Source organism: Lepisma saccharinum, chromosome 27, assembly GCF_977018435.1.
Source record: "Lepisma saccharinum chromosome 27, izLepSacc3.1, whole genome shotgun sequence".
Classification (NCBI taxonomy): domain Eukaryota; kingdom Metazoa; phylum Arthropoda; class Insecta; order Zygentoma; family Lepismatidae; genus Lepisma; species Lepisma saccharinum.
In genome coordinates this window covers 34,689,449-34,713,078 of record NC_139255.1, presented here as the reverse complement: position 1 = coordinate 34,713,078, position 23,630 = coordinate 34,689,449, and the positions used below count along the sequence as shown (strand labels likewise).

General features: G+C 40.4%; 1 protein-coding gene, 1 non-coding gene and 1 pseudogene across 4 annotated transcripts in view; 2 read left to right on the top strand and 1 right to left on the bottom strand.

The window, feature by feature from the left end:
- Positions 1-17,863, bottom strand: part of LOC145980090 (uncharacterized) — a 96,574-nt gene extending 78,711 nt beyond the window's left edge. For all 3 annotated transcript variants that reach the window (XM_083113088.1, XM_083113090.1, XM_083113089.1), the window contains exons 1-3: positions 17,731-17,863; positions 15,879-16,015; positions 11,228-11,390 (exon numbers count right to left, since the gene is read on the bottom strand). In XM_083113088.1, the coding sequence (XP_082969214.1) occupies positions 11,228-11,390; positions 15,879-16,015; positions 17,731-17,773 (343 nt within the window). In that variant the 5' untranslated portion in view covers positions 17,774-17,863. The remainder of the gene's footprint in view (positions 1-11,227; positions 11,391-15,878; positions 16,016-17,730) is intronic.
- Positions 16,051-16,125, top strand: TRNAT-UGU (transfer RNA threonine (anticodon UGU)). The gene has a single exon. It is a non-coding gene; the product is annotated as a tRNA-Thr (tRNA).
- Positions 17,864-18,481: 618 nt separating the features above from the next.
- LOC145980323 (V-type proton ATPase subunit B pseudogene) lies at positions 18,482-20,254 on the top strand (annotated as a pseudogene).
- The last annotated feature ends 3,376 nt before the right edge of the window (positions 20,255-23,630 follow it).

Sequence of the window (23,630 nt, the reverse complement as noted above, 5' to 3'; positions counted from 1 at the left end):
ACCGGCAGTCGGTAGGTACGCCTAGGCCCTCATGGGCTGTTGCGCAACGGATTATTATTATTAGATCCTACAGACATGTGGTGAAGCTTCAGGACAGGATAGATCAGGCACAGATGAGATGGTTTGGACACATGAAGAGGATGGATGCAGAAAGACTACCAGTAAGAGCTTACAATGCAGTGGAAAGAGCAGATAGTGGAGTGTTATGAGAAGAGGACAAGATTGTAACACCGTGGAAAGAGAGGTGTGGTGGAAGTCCAGGAAAAAATGAGAGGCTTGACTTATATACCGACCCAGCCAGAGACAGGAAACGGCGAAGGATGATGATGATTGGAACTGGAAATACAGTTTAAAATCGGAAGGACTGTGCAATGTGCCTCGAACCCAGGACCCTTTGCTTACAAAATAACAGCCTTAGCCAATACCCTATCGTTCACTATGTATCTACTGTTCTGTATTAGCTCTAATGCCAAATAAATCTTCTTGAAGTCTAGAAAATTTGAATATAATTTGTTTTGTAAATTTTACCACATATAAAATTGGTTTGTTCTTGTCTAAGTATATTAATTTACTTTCACTCATTTTAAACTATAGGACCAGTCTCGATTAGCCTATCTGCGCATACAGATTTAAACTCATAAGCAGAGCTAGGAATTTTAGGTGCAAAAATTTGCTAATAAAGGTGCAGAAAAGGTGCCAATTTTTGTACAAAAAAGGTGCTAAAATAGGTGCTAATTTATCAGATGTAACATTTATTGTAAGCAGTGCATACATATATGATTCAACTTGTCTGGATAAACACATAAAGTATTATCTGGTTTTAAATCGTTTAATATAACTAAGCAAAGAAAATTCTCTGATACATTAGAAAGCGACATAAAGGAAAACATGCTTCTTCTTACTTGCTTAGAATTAGTCATCTAGAAAACTGTTAAAATAGATTACATTCAAAATTTCTATGTTCTTCTGAGTGAGGCTACATCTGCGGTCACTAAGCAGATACTTGTAAGTTGAAAAAGAACGTTCAACGTCAAGAGACACAAGTGGTGCATATTTTGTGTTCAACCGGTAATCCACATCCTTGTTGGTTGCAACTTCTTGATCATCAGGGTTTTTGGCTAAACTTTGTTCTAACTTCTCTTTCCCGACCCATTGCAGTTCTCGTTGCACATCCATCAAAACAGCCCACTGTGCTTCCTTTTCAGGACACTGCTCCTCCAGTTTTGTGACTGCAGTAGTAAGGAAAGAGAAGCCATGTACAATATAGAGTTCATCTTGCAATTCCTGTTTAAGTACAAGTTTCTTGGCTTTTTCTACAGCTGAGGAATCAATCACTAGGCAAAGAATCTAAAAATTTCGTTGCAAATAAACACTGCAGATTTTAACCATGTACCCCATCTAGTGAGGATGGGAGAGGGTGGTAGTGGAAGTTTCGTAATGTCTACGTACTTCTGTATTCTAGAAGGAGCCTTGTTCAGTATGTATATTCATCTTTAAGAGCTTCACAAACTCGATGCAAAGCATGAACAATGCAGGTCACATGTTTTAAGTTAGGATACATATTCTTCAGATTTGAAAATGCAGCTAACATGTAAGATGCTTGGTCTGTAAGAACTAATCACACACTATCATATTTTACGCCCTCTGGCCACAATACGAAACATGCATCATTGAAACTTTGCATTACACTTGCATTATCTGTTTTGCCGAGAAAATAAGTTTTTAAAAGCATGGGTTTCACTTGATGTCCATTGAGAGGTGCTACTGAAACGTTCAAAATGTACCTGTTTTGCCTATCTGTGGTTTAATCTAGTATAAAATAGACTGGATGGTCAGCTACTACTTGCCTGATCTGCGAGATTTTAGCTTCATAACGAGGTTGAAGGTAAGATTTCCTTAAGGTGCTCTCATCTGGAACTGACTTCCCAGTATATTTTTGCAAATATGATTTCATGACAGGATTGTTAAGTTTCGAAAGAGGTATTCCACACGCTATAAATGTCCTTGCTGTCTCACTGAAAAATTCATTTGTATTTCTGGAACTCGAAGATGCAAGCGCCTCACCAATGAATTGCTGTCGCTTCCCACTTTTACCATCTCGTAGTTCTTTATTCCTGACGTGCTTCCCACTTTGTAGATGCTGCACAACCCGAGTGCGCTGGTGTTTGTCATCAACAGCAATAGAAATATCACACACATCACACCTCAGAACAGATTCATCACTCTGAATGCCGTCACCGCTAAACTGTTTAACAATGTACTGCAGTTTCCCAACATTTACTTTATGTTTTGGCATGGTGAACAAGCAAATCCGATGCATCGATCAGTCGATCACAGACTGCAGTTACCTTGCTCGCTGAGATGGGAGAAGGAAACGAAAACAAAACAGCATTCCTACAACAATTCATAAACAATACAGCATAGGACAGGAAGAGCACAACTTCTAGCAATTGTAACGCGTCATTGTTGGCACTGTTTAAAGTCCGCGCGCTTACTACATTAACGTCCAAGAACTGAAGAAAGCCGATTCATTGTTGTGCGGTAAACAAGAATCGCGTGCCAAGAAGCCGTGCCTCGAATGTGGGTGGGGTTAAACAGCGCGCGAGTTGTATTAAAAAAAATGATAAAGATGCAAAAAGGGCGAAAAGGTGGAAAAGGTTCTGAGATTGTGAAAAAGGTGCAAAAAGGTGCAACCGAAACACCATGAGGCGAGTTCAATACGTGCTTATTTTGGGGATGAGTCACTTTTTACCCATTTTCACACAAAAAAATTTAAGGTGCAGCACCTAAAATTCCTACCTCTGCTCATAAGACGCTTTGTTGCACGGGAGCGGATCATCCTGCGAAAGCTTTCCAATTAAATGTGATAAAAACGTTCAATTTAACTAGTGTTAGCAATTATATATTGCGATTGGCGTCACTGATCATTGACGATAGCCTGCCATCTAGTTTGGAACTACGAAACAAATTGTGCCTGGAAGCAAATACCTCGGTTGCATTCTTGATAGATGTCGCTAGCGACGTCGCCAAACGAACGAAGGCCACAGCTCGCTCCCGCCACCTGAAACATGGCTACAACTGAATATTATACGTAACAAATTTTATTTATCTTTCTTTCGTTCTTTCTCTCTTTATTTCCTTCTTGCTCTTTTCTATCGTTTCCTTCGCCTCTCTCTTTTATATTCCTTTTCCCTCTTTTCTTTTTACTTTCTCTCTGGCTTTTCATTATCCTCTATTCTATATTTCCATCTTCCTTTATTTCTCCCTCTCTCTATCTTATCCTTTTGTCTGACTTTCTTCTCCTCTCTTTTACTACTTCTATCAATCTTCTTTGTGGCTCATCTCTCCCGATTTTCTTCCTTTCCTTCTCTATTCTTTCTATTCTTTCTTGTTCTTCTCACTACTCTTTCTTCTTCTCACTACTCTTTCTTCTTCTCTCTATTCTTTCTTCCTCTTCGCTCTCTCTCGCTTTTCTTCCTTCTCTTCTCTTTTCTCTTTATTCTTTCTTCCTCTTCTCTCTCTCTCTCACTTTCTCTCCGTCTTTCCTTTTTGTTCTTTTCCCTGTCTACCTCTTTGTCCTCTCTCTTTACATTATGTTGCATTACTTTTCTTCCTTTCTGTCTCTCCTTAATTTCCCTTTCTTTCTCTTTTTATCTATTTATTTTCTCTTTGCCTCTTTCCCCCTTTTTGTTTGATTTTTAGGCCTTATAAATCAGCGTGGCTACTCACCGGGAATTCCTTGAATTCCGGGAATTATGCGTGAATTATTGGCTCCTGGAATTATGCGTGAATTCTGCTTGAATTTTTCTTCATACACTTGAAAAATTGCAAGTTTTATTAAACCAAATCCCATTGAACATATGCATATTTATAAATACGAGGGTCACTATTTATATTTTGAGCCTAACAATGAAAAAACAGGAATTTGGCATTGAAAACTGCTTTATTAGTTTTCGAAGTATTCTCCTTTATGGTCAATACACTTTTGCATTCGTTCGAACCATTTGTCAAAGCAGTTTTTCCAATCTTCTTGAGACACCTCCATAATATGGTTTTTGAACGCATCTACGGCGTCTTCCGCCGACGAAAATCGTTGTCCACGCAATTTATTCTCGACATTCGGGAAATAAGAAGAAGTCATTGGGTGCCAAATCAGGACTGTACGGCGGATGACCCATCAATTCCATTTTTTTGACTGTTCATAAAGTCGGTTGTTAGACGAGATGTGTGACAGCTGGCATTGTCTTGATGAAGAATGATCCGACGGCGTTTGTTTGTTTTCCGTATTTGACCGAAGACCTCTGGCAAACAAATTGTTGTGTACCATTCAGAGTTGACCGTTCTACGTTCCTCTAAAGGCACAGTTGCCACATGATCAGTTTTCCCGAAAAAACAGGCGACCATTTGTTTCGATGTGCTTCGAGCGCGAACAACTTTTGTTGGATTGGGTTCATCTTGAAACACCCATACAGTCGACTGCTGTTTACGTTCCGGCTCATATGCATATATCCATGATTCGTCACCTGTTACAATCTTATATACGTCTTTTGAAGCACCACGATTGTATTTATTGAGCATTTGTTTGCACCAATTGACGCGAGCGTCTTTTTGAGTTTTTGTCAAATTGTGTTGGATCCAACGAGAACATACCTTTCTCACAGCTAAATGATCATGTAATATTTTATATATGCTGGTGGAACTAATGCCTATGGTTGCCTCAATCTCACAGTATGTCACATGACAATCTTGAAGTATTAGGTTTTGCACAGTGTAACGCGACGTCTACTTATTTAACGTGCCTGACGTCGATCTGGTTCTACATTACAATGGTAATGTCAAACCCACAAAACAATTAAACAAATAAACAAAAGGCAATCATTAATAACCTATTTACCTTTTGTCCCAGGGTAAGTGCCATCAGTCGGAGCCCAAGAGATTACATAGGGTAGAACAAATCACACCACAGGGTTAGTTCTATATATACTGTAATTTCTATAAAAGTGCACATGCATAAACATTACATCATTGCCCTTTTCACTCATACATTCACTCACGCATTCATATCTCGGCAATCCAAAAAACATGAGTAATTAGTACAATAATAGTTCGGCGGCATGTTTAAAGTTAGCTACATTGATTAAACTGTTCTTAATTTGACATTTACTTTTGCATTTACGGAAAAACCATGTTCCGGTAGGAGCTTAACTTGTACAACAAAACACTACTCCTTTTATGTTGTTGTAATTGAATGTTAATCTTTATATGGTTACTTTTTTGCGGTTAACCAGGATCACTGTTATATTATTATATTGACAATTTATAGCGTCGTACAATCTGAATGTTAGATACTTTGGATAAATGGATAATTAAAAGCTGTACGGTTTTACATGTTAAAATGATGTTTGGTGCAATTTAATCACCGTAATAAGCAATGTCACTTCGAGATATTTAATGTAATTAGCGAGTTCATTGGATGTCACGACGGGGCGAACGAAGCTTATCCATTTTCACGTCCATTCCGGCTTACCTTTGTCGGCTCTGACTGAAGTCATCGTGGTGGAAATGTGGAAGCTTATCGGCGTGGTCAATAGATGGTTTCCTGGCGATAAGATTGGATTTCCTGCATCTTCATAGGTGGCAACTGGGTCAGACGCCCCTCCCAGCGGGGCCTTTCGCTGTCTCTACTCCATCTTGATAGTAAACAGCCACGTTCGAAATAAACACAACACGGAACGGTGCGACACACAAAGCGGATACTTTACGCGGGTGGTTCGCGAAAGATTGTGTACGATAACACGCCGAAGAAAATCTGAGTAAAACTGTGTCTTCCGCTTCTCCGCTCGTCTATTTATTTGCGATTCAAAAGGTTCGTAACGGTACCCTCTCTGTCCTAGCGTTGCCAAATTGTCCTCAAGTCGTAGGCTCTTGCCCTGCTATCTTCGCCCGTATATTTGGAGTTCTTTGACCCTTCTCCAAAAGCACCTCGAAGAGAGGTTACCCTAAGACCGGGCCTATTGTAACCTGCACGTTCGTTCCGAAGACAGTGCCAGGGAGTCTGTAGCTATTGTTATCCAGTCTAGCTGTTTAACCTTTAATATCGGGCTTAATTTATCTCCTATCAAATTCTGCTTTGGGGATTTCGTCGATGATAATCTGCTGCTGGGCTGTCTTTAATTTCAGTTGAATCTGACCATTGGTAATAAAGTTGTATTTTTATATTTCTTTACCCGAGGCTCGGCCTCTTCTCTCGGGAAACAGGCTAGTCCTCGCACTCTGCCGTCCAAGTCCCGGTGAACAGCCACCATCCAATGCATATTATTGCTTATTACGATGATTAATTGATTTACCTGATAATTAGCAAGATTTTATCGTTATAACAGCATCAATGTTTTCTTGAACAACAACTGATTTTGGACGACCTTCGCGAATCTCGTCGGTGAGCGAATGGCGGCCACGATTAAATTCGTTATACCAGCGTTTCACAGTGGCAAAGGATGGGGCTTCATCGCCAAATGTGGAAGTAAGTTGATCGATGCACTCTTGTCTTGATAATCCACGTCGAAAATCGTAAAAAATCATCGCACGAAAATGTTCACGAGTTAATTCCATTCTATTGTTGTCGCGCAATCTCCAAGGCAACATAAACAACACAAATCAAGATATTGACAAAACATTTGAAGTACGTTATGGTCAATAATGCCAGACGATTCCGTGCAAACGTCAAATCGCGCCTAACTTCAATCAGTGTTGCCAAGGCTCGAAATATAAATAGTGGCCCTCGTACACTGAGACAAGTTTCTCACAGTTTTTATTTTTTATCGAGGAAGGAAATAAAAGCTGCGTGGAAAATATAACAGAATTCCCTCAATCCGTCTACTTTAAATATATATATATATATATATATATATATATATATATATATCGTTTAATTGAATTGAATTGGAATTTTTGGATACGATGCAATCACACAGACCTTTATATTGTTCACATATTTGCGTGTGTGTATGTGTGCTGTAATACCTAACGTTGAAATAGAGAAAACATCTGTTTGTACCCTTGATTTTTTGGGAAGTTCGCCTTGAAACCCGGGAATTATACTTGCATTTTATCATGGTCCTAGAGTGGCTACCCTGTAAATGTTTTTAAGTATGTATCGTGTAGCAGGCACGTATGCTGGAATTCCTTTCTGGGGGGCTGAACACCATCTTTTTAAGGGGTATAGATAGAACCTCACTATGTTTAAGGACAGTGGTGGCAATTGGGTTCTAAAACGGGGGAGGGGGGGGGTGCAACGAAAGTTTACTTACTCTTGGTAGACAAGGCTTAGCATTATGAGCATTATGTATCTTGTCATCCCATGTTTGCAGCTCTTATAACAGCCGAAACCCGCCAAATTGTTCAAATTCAGGCCTAAGCACTCGCAAGTGTTCAAAATTGTCTGTCACAGCTTCCGCAGTCTTGTCATATATCGGCACGAAGCAAAGGAAACCCTTCCGTTCCCAACACATCTAATGTTTCGTCTCCTAATATGATCAAATGATTACTCATTTATCTCCAGTGAGGTGCCCAAGGGAGGGTTGGTGAGGTCATAACCCTATTTGACCCAGTATCCCTTAAAAGAGAAACGTCAGAGAGAGGACAAGATGGCAAAATGAGGACTGACCACCAAAAAATAGTATGCATACGATTTGACATACACATTTTAGCGAAAAATCAGTCAAAGTCAAGGATGGCTCTGAGGCTCAGTTGATAGAGCAATGGCACGGTATGCCAGAGCCCTGATTCGGGTTGCCAGAGCCTGCAATTTCCGGCTAAAATGTCTACATATGCAACATCTTGCTTTCTCTTCTCGACATTCATAAAATTTTCGGTTGTCCCTTCATGGTAGTTAAGTGTTTGAGTGTGTGTCGAACCCAGTAGGCTTAAACTAAAGTATATTTTTAATGCCATGAAATTCTCGGACTGCATACACGAAATTTGGTCCTGGCTCAACTAAATCATCACTCAAAACTTTGATTTTCAATTGATCTGTTCAGCTTATATCTCTTTTAATAAACTGCTCCAATACCCGGTACTGAGAGAGAGAGAGCTTCTATCTCTTCGCCCCTCGACCTGAACTAGCACTACAATGAGGCTCCAGAAGTTCTGCTGTCGTCAATGTCTTCAGCTTCGGACCAGAGCTGGAACTAGTAGCAGAATTCGTTACTTTACGGTATTTAGTCCTTTTCATATTCGAATCACTGGATCTTATAAAGGAACCAATGGACACTAACTGATTACTAATCGACTGTATGAACTGTCACACTTACCTCTGAAGTCTCATTAACCGATTATGTTGTTCAGATCAACCAGGAAATTGAAGCCGCGTATTTATAGCCTCATTATATCCTAGAACGTTCCGCAGATAAAGCGACTCGTTAATATTGCCAGTAGTTCGACTCCTCTTATTCAAGAACATTCCTTCTCGCGCTTTCCTGAGATTAAAAATTACAACGAATCGCCCTACTTGTAGCGCTACCTGTGTTGTGCAGCTGACAAGTCTTTACATAGTGTTCAAGTTCGCTGTGACAATACCGAAAGCCCTAGAAACGTTTACGTGCAATATTATCAACAATAGGGGTTATAGAAAATTCTCGGTCTTGCCTTGATAATTATTTCTCTCCTTAAATTATCGTCACATTGTTCAAGTAGACAAAAACCTAATTTTATGTAGTGTAAACTGAAAAATTTCCTGGGGGGGGGGTAATCCAGTCCCCTTGGATACGTGCTATTAACAATAATAGGGTTATAGACAGCGGCGGCGATTAGGAGGGCGAGTGGGGCAGTTTCCCCCACACTTTCTTGTCACTTTTGCCTCCCGAACTATGTAAATCTTATCTACCAAGGAAAAGTAAACTGTCCTTTCCCCACCCCCCGCAGTTTTGGTAATCACCTCCCCCCCAGTTTTGGAACTCAATTGCCGCCACTGGTTATAGAACATTCTCCGTCATGTCTCGATAATTATTTCTTTCAAATTATCATAACATTATTCAAGAAGCCAAAAACTCAATTTTATCTTGCGTAAACAGAAAAAAATCCTAAAGGAGGCTTGAGTCCCCTGATCCACACCTAGGATACGTACTATTAACAATTCTCCGTCTTGCCTCGATAATTATTTCTCTCCTTAAACTATCGTCACATTATTTTATTTCACACCACACCCTATTTTATCTAGTGTAACGAAAACTTTCGGTGGGCTCGAGCCCCCTATGCCCCCCCTTGGATACGTGCCTATCGTGTAGGTTATTTACATGAGCATTAAGCAGGATGATGGGGTAAGAATATTACATCATGGAATAGAGCCCCTCGGCCTTTGGATGGCGAAACCCTTCTTAATTAAATCGTAAATTACGATTCTTCGTGATTTCCCAGTCTGGCATGTTTAGAAAAAATATTTCAGAAGGGATGCAGTGGAGCTAAATTTCATGCCCAGAGTTATTGATATGTTTATTCTATAACCTATATGAGTACACCCAGTAGGATAGCGGTAATATTACGCGCCGAGTCAGAAGTTTTATTTAACGACTAGCTGATTGCCCGGCGTTGCCCGGGTATTTATTTATCCCAATCGTCTATTAGACAGGAAAATAATGAATTCTTACTATAGTGTAAAATGAACTTGGAGTTGAACGGCATTGGGAGTGTGACTATTCACCTTAGCGACCCCGAAAACTATGGATTCCACACTAATATCGGTCGTTTTCGATTATTGTTACATGTCACCCCTTCCCACCCCCACCCCTAGGGGTGCCAGGGGTGTCTTACCCCCACAGTATTTCTTTCCAGATTGCAAGTGATACGTGCACGAAGTTTGGTTGAAATCGCTCCAGGCGTTCGAGAATTATGCCGATACAAACACACACACACACATGCACACATACATCCATTTTTATATATAGGAGAGATTACACATTCTGTGAGCCAGAGATAAATCACGTCTGAGCATCCGGTGTCCGGCTGTCGGTGTTTTGAAATTTGATCTGGATGATGTGTCACGAGGATTGGATGTGGAGAGAAATTGATTTTTTTTCATTGAAGTGCATGTGCTTAGTAGCGTATGGTGAGTATTATGGGGGTGACAGACTCCAAATGGTTAAATTTTTAAAAAAAATGGAGAGGAAAAAGGTGAAAGATTGGTTGAATTTATATGGAATTATTGAAACAGCAATGGTACCAGACTGACAATATAGCGCGGTTGAGGCCCGAAATAAGCAGCCACATGTAAGCTTTAAGTCCAATAAAATTTATTATTGTTGATATTTGACATGTAGGCTGAAACAAAATCCGATATTGACACTTCATTTTGAATACGTTTTTCACAATTTCTCATATCGTTGGTTCACTTCCCCCTTCCCCTGAGATGACTGCTGATCTTCTGGCCGGTAGGCTATGCTGTTCGGTCTACTGGAGGCGTTTCTCGCTTCGTTTTACAGCTAATAATGTGGTTGGGAGTTTGTCATTTTTCAGAAAATTTGTGTTTTCCTTGCAACCCTGCCGTGAGTGGTTTCTCCGCAGGAAATGACGTCACAGATACGATCAAATGTTGTGTTGGGTTGCCAGCATCTAGGCGGCAAGACGGTCTTCTTTGAACGGCTAGAGCGTCGAATCGACGCACCAATGAGAAAAATGTTACTGAAAAAAGTTGTTTGTTTCGATGTCCTCTATACGAATCTGTGGTCCGTGAGCGCCATTAAAATGACACCCTGTATATTGAATGTAGGGTAAAGATAACGCTACCATTTTGTAATCAGGATATACACGAGTCGATTCTCAATGGATACAAATTACACATTGGTTCGGGGTCTCATTTTAGCCTTTATGCTTAAAGAGGAATCAAAAATGAGATAGCAGACAGCGTTTTCAGGGGCGTGCCCCTTGCAGAGAGGAGTTACTGGATATGTCTTTCGAAATGTAATAGTGGAAATGGCATCCAATTTATTTCTTGATGTAAATTAACTTTGGTCTCGCCGATAGCTAAGTGGCTAAATGATTATTTTTTTCTTTTGGCGTCTTGTGCGTTTTGAAAAGAACTGTTCGAAAAACTGACTCTTGATAAAAGCAAGATATTTGGTATGATTAATTGTTATAACATTTAAAATATTTTCACTCGAGTAGCCAATCACTATCTGCGATCTTTAATCAATGTGCGGTACACTTTTCAAAACATGCAAATGTAATGACCACATACCTGTGAACTTGCAAAATGGAACATCGCAGTACTCGAATCTGACCTTAGGGTCGAGGGTATAACACCATGGACCGCTTTCCTCAGTCGTTGGGTTGCGGCAGAAATTCCATGCCGCCGCTTTGGAACCCTCCGGGAATTTGTCATCTGTGACGCTTTCCAAAGGCTGCAGCGAGAGAGAAAGTAAATGAATAGTGTTCTCTCAGTTGTTTGTTCCTTCATATCTGCCCTCTCTGAATATATGCATGACTTCCGTGGTTTAGTAACGAAGTTGAAGCCTGCACGATCAAAGAACAAACTCAGATGTGGGAATTTCGAAGTGCAAAAAGCGGGGTTGCCACACACATGATTTTCCTCAGTCGTAAATGACACCTTCTGCTGTCAACATGCACCCTTCGCTCGTAGCAGTGTTGCCACACAAAGGGAAATTTCCCTTTTGCAGGGAAATTCGGACCGAAATTTTAGCCAAAAGGAAAAGGGAATTTCGATTAAAAATACCACAATTGCAGGGAAATTTTAAGGTCATCTGACTACAAGGGTCGTTCAAGGTTGATCGGGACTTTTATTTCTGCAGAGGAAATAGGTAGCAGAAGAAACAACAAACTATGTCAGTTTTCAAAGTATTCTCCGTGCGCGCCGAGGCACCGTTGTCATCGTTCTGGCAGCTCCCGAATTCTTTTGGCGTAGAAAGAACTTGGTTGTTGTCGTAGACACTGGATGACATCGCTCCTCAGTGCTTCGTCTGTCGTGAATTTCTTCCCTCCCAGATGGTCTTTAAGGGGTGAAAACAAATGATAATCACTGGGGGCTAAATCCGGACTGTAGGGGGGATGGGGCAGAACTTCCCAGCGCATGTCGGCCAGAGTTGTTGTTGTCGCATTGGCCGTGTGAGGGCGGGCATTGTCATGGAGAAAATGACATTTCCAGACAACATCCCAGGTCTTTTCTTGCGAATGGACTTTCGTACAGCACCACTCAACAATGTGGAGTAATACTGGGCATTAATCCTGCTTCCTTTGTCCAGAAAATCCACATGGATAACGCCCTTCATGTCCCAGAAGACACTTGCCATGATCTTTCCAGCGGACGGCTGCGTTTTGCTTTTCTTGGGGGGGCGGGGAACCTTTATGCCGCCACTCCATGCTGCGTCTTTTGGTCTCTGGGGTTGAATTGTGCAACCATGTTTCATCACACGTGATGATGGATTGCAACAATTCATCACCTTCTGCTCGAAACCGATTCAGAAGCTGTTCACAGACCGTCCTGCGTGTCCACTTCTGATCGAATGTCAGCTGGCGGGGAACCCACCTTGCACAGATTTTGCGGAAGCGTAAGTGGTCGTGAATGATTGTCTCAACACTCCCGACACTGATATTCACCTCGGCAGCAATATCCCGCACTGTTACTCGCCGGTTCTCAAGAATCATTTGCTCAACACGTGCGATATTCACTGGTGTGACTGCAGTAGGGCGAATGTGTCCATGCGCTTCATTTGTCACCAGCTCCCGTCCTTCGCAAAACTGCTCACACCATTCGTACACTCTTGTCCGCGACATCGTTTGTTCACCATACTGTACTTGCAATCATCTGAAAATCTCAGCTGGTTTCACTTTCTCCTTCACGAGAAATTTGATTACACACCGCTGCTCCACAGCCACAGACACACTGCTTGCCGCCATGTTCGCTGCAACTGCTGCGCATGCGCGAAATACGCCATGCCGGGCGCTAGTTACTCGCGAAGGAATACATTACGTCACCCGCACGTTTCATCATGATCCGGCTATTCATCGATTTTTTACGTACGAAAATCCCGGTCCACCTTGAACGACCCTTGTACATTATTACAGTTTATGTTAATTTCGAATTTCATCGCCACATTTTTATGTTATTTATTTTGCTATGCCTACATGTTTCTGCTCCTTTAAATTTATTGTAAGTTGATTTTATGCATCTTTGGATAAATGGTAAGAATGAGGATTAACAATTAAATGGATTCCTGAATGGGATTCAAACCTACGGTCCCCGGACCCTGTGGCCGAGTGGTTAGCACATTGCGCTGCGACGCAAAGGGTCTCGGGTTCGAATCCCGCTCGGGCTTGGTTGTTTGTGAATGTCCATTCATCAATTTCATCATTTCATCACTCATCTCCATCTTCGCAAATTAGCCAAGAGGCACAAAACTAGAAGTAAAATAGACTAAATCAATGAAATCAAATCAAATGAAACATACGGTCAGGAAGTGATGAAACTGAAATATGAATTTTTTTTAAAAATATTTTTTATTCAACGGAATACTTAACTACATACTACTACTGCTTCCAGCACCACCACTAATGATGCTGCTGCTACTACTTTTTATTATTATATAATTTGCTTAGGTGAAGGGAAAAATTGGTCCAAAAAGGGAAATTGTGCTCTCATATTGTGGCAACACTGGCTCTTAGTTCAGGGATCGGAGACCCATTCGTTTGCTACCCGGCGTTGACCGGTAGGCTTAGCCGTGCCTTGGCCATGTTGGGGGTGCCTTTTGGCACCTGTTTCGGAAACTTTTGCTGTTAGGAATGATTTTTGGCAACGTAGAATACCACAAGAATTTTCCCTCACCATGGAAACTGGACCAAGCCTATTGGTTCAAGGGTTCATGAGCCTCGGACTTAGGAGGCTATTAGGAGGAATTGTGGGGAAAGCGTAGAAAAGTGAATTCATAGACTAGACAGCTACTAAGTATGAGATGAAGCCAATGGTGGTGTCAGGATTTGGTATCTCATGTTAGGGATGGTATCGATCGAGACCGAGACTGTCTGTAAAAAACGAGACGAGAACAAGACGAGAACGAGACGACCCCCTTCAAGACTTAGGTATGATATTGAAGAAAATATCCGAAGAAATTTACTTCACTGTATAACTTCTTCAGACATAAGAGGCGAAAATCTACCTGATTTATTTATAGATAAGTCGTATATTTTGACCATTGTAATTGTAAAGTCAATCCGTCAGTAGTAATTGTAGGCTTGTGCTGCGTAGGTGCATACGTTCAGCGAAGTTCCGTTTTTTGTTGGCTTGTAGCATCGAGACGACTTGTCAAATAGGAAAAAACTTTATTAAGGAAAGTTGTTATTTGTCAAATATATGTGAAACTACGCAATGAATGTTTCTAAAAAAGTTGTTTATTTTTGTACGAGGAATAAAATATTAAACAAAAAAAATAGGTTTCCATTTTTTTTAAAAAAGTGTGAGCATCAAATGACCTTCAAAATGGCCACCTACTGAAACATGCATAATGGCATTCTCACCTTCAAGTCAATTAACTTTTATTTGAAACATTTCTTTCGATAACGCTTCGTTCGTAAGATATTTCGAGTTAACAACTTAAATGGTCCACCCCGTATATATTTAGATACTCGAGACGAGACACAGCCACCTCAAGGTCTTGTATCGTCTCGACTTGATACCGTCCCTATTTCATGCTGAGTGGCTTTAATATAGGGTGACCATACGTCCCGTTTTAACCTGGACAGTCCCGTTTCAGAGCCGTGGCCCGGTCCATGTTATTAAGAATCCACTATTTGTCCCGTTTCAGAGCCGTGGCCCGGTCCATGTTATTAAGAATCCACTATTTGTCCCGTTTCATAAAAGTTTAGGAGTTATCTTGAAAACCAAGTCTAAGTTTGATGCTAAAAAGAAGACGTGTATTGTTTTGCAAAACGTTATTTGTAGAGCAGTGAATAAGCATGCAGTTTCTTTACGGAATTGCAACAAGAATTTAAAGTTCCTAAGTCTTGGCACAACCTCAGAAGCAAAATCTAGAGTTGTGTGTCTGAAATGTGGGGTAGGTAGGGTTTTCGGTGAGATTTATAAACGATTGATGAAAAAAAAAGCTGTTCTCAAGAAGGTTGGTTCTTCTACTAAATACTTCTGGCATTACTCAACTTCAGCACTAACATCAAAGGTTGATCACAAAGGACGAGAAACGCTGTGTAAGTCATACCGGGAGATAATATTTCATTTATTGTTTATGATGTATCATTTATGTGATCCATCCTTTAATAAATAATGACAATACGTTAATAATAATAATAATTTTATAATTAGGCCTAATCGATCTCCTTGGGATGTCCCGTTTTGGGGTCAAAATATTATAGTCACTCTACTTTAATATCGAATGTCCAAGCGACAGGGGTGACAGGGTCATGGTTCTAATTGCACCAGAATAAAGAGTGGAGGCCAAAGGAAAGGGAATGGCGTACCTCCCTGGACATGAGTGTACTTCATGAGTGTCCCTTCATCATGTCATCACTCATCGTCGCAATTACCCAAAAGTGGCAGAAAGCGGCACTGAATAACAAAAAATAAATGAAATTTATGTTGTATAAAAGTTGGTATTTAGAGAGGACTGAAGGGAATCTTCACTCCTGATACTGTATCGTCCTTCGGGTTATAATTTATTTTGCCTTTGTATGTAGTGTACGTATGTGTGTGTAATTTATACTAAGATTTTAGTGGTTTAGTGGTAGTAGTTAGAGAAGTACCCTCTGGAGCTAAGTTCACTGTTTCAAAACCCTACAAAACATAGCATCTCTTCTTGATCTCTTTATTCCTATCGTGCAAATAACCTCATAAGACAGAAAGAACTAAAATATCAAGTTACTAATACCTTGTGAACTGGTTTCACAACTGTCCAGGACTGGCAAGTTCTTCCGGATGGTGTTTCATAGACCGTTCCCATAAATTCAGTTCCTTTGGAAGTCACTTTGCACTTGTTGGGGTCAGTCAAGTTCCACTTCACTGAAGCTGACAAAATAAATAAAAGTTACATAACATTCAGGGCCTCCCCCATGGCGCAGTGGTAGCGTCATTGTCTTGTAATCAAGGGGTCCCGGGTTCGATACCCGGTGGAGGCACAAGTGGTTCGGATCCCACTTTAAACTGTAAGTCCAGTCCCGATTAGCCTTACTGTGCATAAAGTGGACTTAAAAACAGCAACTCAAACAGCAAGTTACATAACATTGCTGGCGTGTTGACTGTATTTATATAGCTATTAAAGGTAAATGTCTGTTATATCGGAGACACATTTCTGACGCATATTTTCAGTTTCAAATGGTTCGGACTTACCAATTGTGTATTGCGGAACCTATTTCAAGGTGCCATTATGCTTTTTACACGAATAACTTCGATTTTTCACATTACGAGTAATTCTTTTGGGTCCTTTCTTCCGTTGCGGAACATAGAACATTTCGCGCACAGCTGTGGATCATCACGCGTCGTGCTTGTGTTTTGTCGATTTGGAGTGGGCATGCAGTGTTGCAATCTTCTTAACCGAAAAATACCTACTTTCGTGTTCATTATGTCAACACAAACCATTGACGGATAGCCCCAAAAACCATTCACGTTAGCCCCACGAACCATTTCCGGCAAGGTTAGGTTAGGTTGGGTTAGGTTAGGTAAGCATAGTAAAAAAATCAAAAAAAAATCTGGTAAAAAAAGGCACGTTTGGAAACACTTCTTCCTCTCGCGAGACCGCGTGACTTTCGACACTCGCGCCATCTGCAGGTTCATAATGGAAACAACGGCATAATGTTGTCGCTTCGCACAAAAGGCTACTTTATTACATCAAAAGTGCTTATTTTCTGTTGTGCAGCATTCCATAGTGACAAAATACCTCCACGAAGTTTGATAAATGCAACAGAAACTCATTTCCGTACGTAGTTTCTCCTGTAAATTTGAAGAAAAGTGTCTCCGATATAACAGACATTTACCCTATTAAATATATATTAGTGTCCGCCCGTGCTCCGATGATCTCGTGTGGGAATTATACTGACAATGTCCCTGCATAGAGCGCTTCTGGGACTCACCCGGCTTGTAAAGTACGACCGGCAAAAGAATGAACTTCAGGAAACCCAGACTTTTCGCCTCCAGTTGTTGAAGTTTCAAAGTGGAGAAAGCGGTGTTGCTACAAGCCTGATTTTTGTCCAGTCGTACAGGACACCTTTTACTATCAACATGCACCCTTAGCTCGCATTTCAGGGAGAATCAAAAAATTTGGCAATGCAGAATACCACGAGAATTTCCCTCACCACGGCAACTTGACCAGGGCGATTGGTTGAGCGGTTCATGTGACCCTCCCTGGTTATTTCGCCGAACAGGCTTTAATTATTGAGTATCTGAGGGTAAAGTCTATCAGGGCGTGGTGGTGATCACCAAAGAGCGTTATATACGCTCTTTGCTGATCACATCACCTCCACGAGAATCTTCATTGTATTTGCAGTACATATACATTCATTGCACTGGAATGCGACAAAATGACATCTTCGTAGGAGACTATTTAGCGTATATATTTCATCATTTACTAGAGAGAGATGACGTTAATATTTTAAAGAATATCAAAAGTACCAGAGGGCAATGGGTATAATACTAAAAAATCTTAGGTAATATACCAGTAGCCTCTATTTGACACACTTTTCGCAATCACCATACATAAGTAGAATAATATACTGATTATAACTTACCTTCGAGTATACATAATTGCAAAAGAAGAAGTAGGATACGCATTATACAACGTGTAATATGGACTGCTGTAATGTAGATCGATACACGAACAGTTTAAACATGATTAAGATACATTAACACAAGTTAATCTGTGAAGATACCTTGCAGTTCTCTGTACATTATCGAGTAAAATGCCAAAAGAAAGTTAGTTTGATAAAGTTTAGCCACAACATGTAGAATATCTTACATTGGCTGCTATAAAGTAGTCCTTTTGTACAAAACTAGCATTTTGATGGGTCCACAGTTTATTATTAAGGATGAAGAGGATTCATTTTAAAAGTATAATTATGACTACATGTAAATGTTTTATACCAGCATTATACCACATCTTACATTAACTTGAAACTTTTAAAAAATATGTTCAATAAAGCAGAAATAATTTATTACATAAATTCTTACGAGAAATGTTCTTGAATAATGTTCACATAGATTGACATAAATCTAAAATGAAAATATTGTGACAAATTATTATTGCTTACCGTTAAACATGCTGTTAAAATGTATATGTACAGTAAGAGCAGTATAAGTACACACACATACTGTGCATTTAAGCAATAATAAAGAAAAGCTACTATGTTTATTATACTAATAAAATTAATTGTCTAACTTGTTCATAATGTCTGGAAATGCGTTACGTTACGAAAAGATGACTGCCGTTGATTGATGCTATCACAATTATAACTTCGTGGGGAGTATTCTGTGTGCCAATAGTGCTCATTAAAGGAAACAGGACATTTCTAATTTGAGAACTTCTAATTATGTAATGCAATGGGTCCGAAAGTAAGAGCTAAAACAACTACACGCTATCCAATCAAGGGGAACAATGTACCTAGTTTCGAACATGCTATGGCTGTTACAAGGAATTATTCAGTTCAACCTCGTATAGTGTACAAAACGGTGTCGCAGGTGAGAGGGCCATTGGTAGTTGTAGATCATGTGAAATTTCCCAAGTATGCTGAGATTGTGGAACTGCGTTTGGCTGACGGGACAGTCAGAACAGGTCAAGTCTTGGAATGCAGCGGCTCGAAGGCAGTTGTCCAGGTTTTCGAAGGAACTTCTGGAATGGACGTGAAACACACCGAATGTACATTCACCGGCGACACGTTGAAAGTCCCAGTTTCAGAAGACATGTTAGGTCGGATATTTGACGGTATTGGCAAGCCCATCGATAAAGGACCTGCAGTTCTTCCAGAAGATGTGCTGGACATACAAGGACAACCTATTAATCCCCAGTGTCGTGTTTACCCGAGAGAAATGATCCAAACAGGCATATCTGCAATTGATTTGATGAACTCCATAGCCAGAGGGCAGAAGATTCCTATCTTCTCTGCACCAGGTTTGCCACACAATGAAATCGCAGCACAAATCTCCAGGCAAGCTGGATTGGTGAACCTACCTGATAAATCCGTTTACGACTCTCACGAGGATAATTTTGCGATTGTGTTCGCTGCTATGGGAGTGAACACAGAAGTGGCAAGGTTCTTCAAACATGAATTTGAGGTAGAAGGATGCATGGACAATGTATGCTTATTCTTGAACTTGGCCAACGATCCGACGATAGAAAGAATCATAACTCCTCGTTTGGCTCTAACAGCTGCTGAGTTTCTGGCGTACCAGTGCGAAAAGCATGTCCTGGTTATTCTAACGGATATGGCATCATATGCTGAAGCTTTGAGGGAAGTGTCAGCTGCCAGAGAAGAAGTCCCAGCCAGAAGAGGATTTCCTGGTTATATGTACACGGATCTAGCAACAATCTATGAGCGAGCAGGTCGCATCGAAGGAAGAAATGGTTCCATAACCCAAATTCCAATCCTCACTATGCCAAACGACGATATCTGCCACCCTATCCCTGATATCACTGGGTACATCACTGAAGGACAAATCTTTGTGGATAGGCAGCTGCATAACAGGCAAATCTACCCACCGATTGATACTCTGCAATCATTAAGCCGTTTGATGAAGTCTGCCATAGGTGAAGGCATGACTCGTAAGGATCACCCAGAAGTATCCAACCAACTTTACAGTTTTTATGCTGTGAGCAAGGACGTTCAAAGTATGAAAGCTGTTATAGGGGAAGATTCTCTTACATCAGAAGAATTGCTGTATGTGGAATTCTTGAAGAAATTTGAGACTAACTTTCTAAGTCAAGGTGCAAGGGAAAGTCGCTCCATATTCGAATCTCTTGATATAGCCTGGCAATTGCTACGTATTTTTCCTAAAGACGCATTAAATAAGATTCCCAGTTCTGTACTGAATGAGTACTACCCGCGAAAAAAACCCAGTTAATTCAACTTAAAGTAAATGAGTTAATTTTTAACACTGAGCACATGCAAACAATAATTCTTCAAACCAGTTCCAGGATTTGTGTTCGTTTGCATTGTACATATATTTTCCTTAATGAATAGTGGATTTTAATTTAGTGTACATTTCTTCGAAAAATTTTAAAATAAAGTTAAATTTATTGTAAAACGTGTGTGATCATTTCAATGAACTCAATCACACAATAATTCGAACTTGTAAAAATATATATTAGATGGGTGTGGAGTCATTGCTTTGTGCAAAACGATGCTGTGAACTTGTAAAAAAATCATAAGCCGAAATTCGTACTAAAAGGTTTAAAGAAGATCATTGTGTTTTTAGAATACTGTGAGAAAACAATATTAACATTTTGTTTTTGCTTCTTTGCATTAAAAAGGAGGTTTGTCTCTTCTAGCATACAATATTAAATGTAGCAAGAAAACCATATTTAGAATTTCCTAAACTTAACATGTATTTTGCATTTTCTAGAGGATACACTTTTTTTAAAAAAAATTGCGTAAGACATCAAACACGTAACGAAAGGCGTGAACAAAAATGGGGATTTTTTGGTACCTGCAAGTGGTTTTGCAAATATTCAAGAGAGTAGTGAACAATAATGTATTTATATTGTACGTAGAATTCGATAGTTATGAGTTGGGAAGAGATAATGAAGAATGTGTTCCGTAAAGCATAGAAATCTTGGGTGAAAACATATCTGGTACAATTAATACTTTTCGTTCACCTCATTTCACATTATACTTACTTGTTTTTTCTAAATACAAGTGGAACTGATAAAGATAAAATATTCGCCATTTGCATTTGAAATGTATTCTTTAACCTAACCTACACGCATGTCCTATGGAGTGGATATACATTGTTCTAAATCATATCATTCTGCGGGACGGGGACGGCATGAGTTCGAGTCCGCCTGGGTTCAGTCTCTGGGTTCTCGGCCTGTGTATAGGACCGGTGGCAACCCACCATCGCACAGTGGGCCAGAATTCTGAAAATGGGGACAAAAATCGAAATTCCTACTTAAAAGCAGAGCCGTAAAACCATTATGTCCCTGTAGAGCAATGATGGGACTGCCTCAAAACGCAAATACTCGTAGTTCCATCCGGCTGTTAACGTAAATGAGGATTAAAGGTGGGCAAAACCCATACATTTGCCAAATGCCATTTCACAAGGGTCTCGCGCACAGTTTTACCCATTCAGACTGGTGTTGAATTATTATCAGAACGTTATCGTCAATGTATGTACTTTCTGTGGGTGGAGTATGAATTGATTTACTGAATTGTGAGCATTGTTATACAAGGATGTTTATACGCTGCCGTTTTCAGCAGAGTTACAGTGATGTGTGTTTTTTCCATTCGACTTTCCAAATTTGTGGGACGAGATGGGATGAAGATGTTTATGCCGAATGATTCAATGAGTCTTATTGGAGGCACATAGTGGTTCGGATACCACTTTAAACTGTAGGTCCAGTCCTGATTAGCCTTAATGTGCATAAAGTGGACTTAAACAACAAATCAATCAATCAATCAATGAGTCTTATAAATGCAACCAAGAGAAAACTGGCTGCCAACTCGTGGCTATTCGCACTTACGAAACATTAGAACGCAGTATTTAACGTAAACCGAACAGAATCTGAATGCACTGGAGACCAGATACAGCATCTCAGTCCTACATATTTGTCAACTGGCATTCGGGAAGATCTGACAGTTTTTCACACATTAGTTTGCAACAAAGTGAGCGGTACATCATCTTCTCAGGTGTGTTGCATTTCTGGTGCTTGGGCGACAGAAATGAAAAAGAATTTGACAAGATCACTCAAAGAGCGACAAATACTCAGTTCTGTCAATCCTACGTGCACATGATTTGATTCTTGAGTTCTTCCTTAACATGTCGTATCGAATAGAATTCAAGAGGGAGGAGGCTTGTGGAGAAGACAAAGCCAAAACGAAACTCCGAAAACCGAACGTCCAGGAGAAATTCAAACTCTTCATTGGCATTGTCATTGACAAGCCTAAACAAGATGGTAGTGGCTCTTCTAATAATGGAAAGACAACACATCAATTCTTTCAGAATCACAAAAAAGCCAGTCGAAATCACGGGCATCAACGAGGTCTTAATCAAACGATGTAACTATTTTGTAAACACAATCAAGTCACGGTACTAACGTCCACTATTTTCGTGAATATGCTTTGGAAAATACGAAACTTCTAGTAGTAGAATGTGTCTGGTATTATATGCCCGATGGCGTACACAAGATCGTCTTTCACGGTCCAGATGCCGTAGCAGAAGCGTTTCTTCCAGTCGGCAGCTCTGGGATGAGTCTCAAGAAGCAAGAATCTCCAAAACATTAAGAGAGCGACTTTTCCGCAAGAGCTCCCGAATTTCTATCAACGATGATCATATGCATGATCTGCTTATCTTGTCTGATCCATTAATAACAAGTCTTCGGCTTTTGCCTGCTAAGAAATCATGTACGCTCTTAGAAGACATCACTCACTTGCTCGACATCACTGCGCGTCAGAGCATTCTGCCTGACGAATGAAAATCTATTTACTACTAACAGTCAAAGTGAAGATTATGGTTTATCTCAGTCAGTATCTGAGGAAAGTGCACTTTAAAAAATAAATATATTTCCTAGTGTACGGTAGGTGAAATTCACCGTGCACCCTGCACCGTGCCATGAAGAAATATAGGGGGATGTGGAGGCTCCACCCATTTCGATCATTTGTGGAAGTAATGCGATGACAACCACGCTTCCTCCTTCCCCTCCCAGTATGCCTTACATGTTGTGTGTAAACCCCAGATCCATTTTTATGCAGAAACAAGCCCGGAAACAATTCCGACCGTAGATCACCAATCACCTACAACGGCTGGGGGTTCTACGTGCTGACCCCACGTCACCCAATTACCAGTTGAAGATCTCCACACCTCTAGGTAGGAATGTGGGTGGGAGACTGGCAGTCGGGAGATCCGCCTAGGCCCTAAAAGGGCTGTCGAGCCACGGGTTATTATTATTATAAATCCATATCATTATCAATCCAGTCAGTAGAGTGTGCAAGGGACGATCGACAGAAATTATATTTATAGTATCTCTTCATTCGTTCAGATATACTCAACAAGAATATGGAAACGTGGAAAATGGAAAGATGAGTTCTAACAAACTGGAAAAAAGTAGCATGTACCCCTTTGCAAGGTATACATGGACTACATCCAAGACGCTGTCAAATTTTCTCGGTCATGGCTGTAAACGATTCTGGGACGAAATTAACTATTACATCCTATTTTTTTCGGGCTTAGGATAGTGCTAATGTTAAATTGAATTATTATTATTATTATACTATAAAAAGACAGAGCTACTCCGTCACATTGCAATATGCCACGAAGGCATAGGGAGATGTGGAGAGAGTAGCCTTTCCTAATCTCGGTCATTTTTGGAGGTGATGTTACCAGAGCCACGCTCCGTCCACTGGTTAAGCCGCAGAGCCGCTCAACGCGGGGACATTATTGGAAATAAAACCCACCTTAAATACATCCATCTCTGTAATCG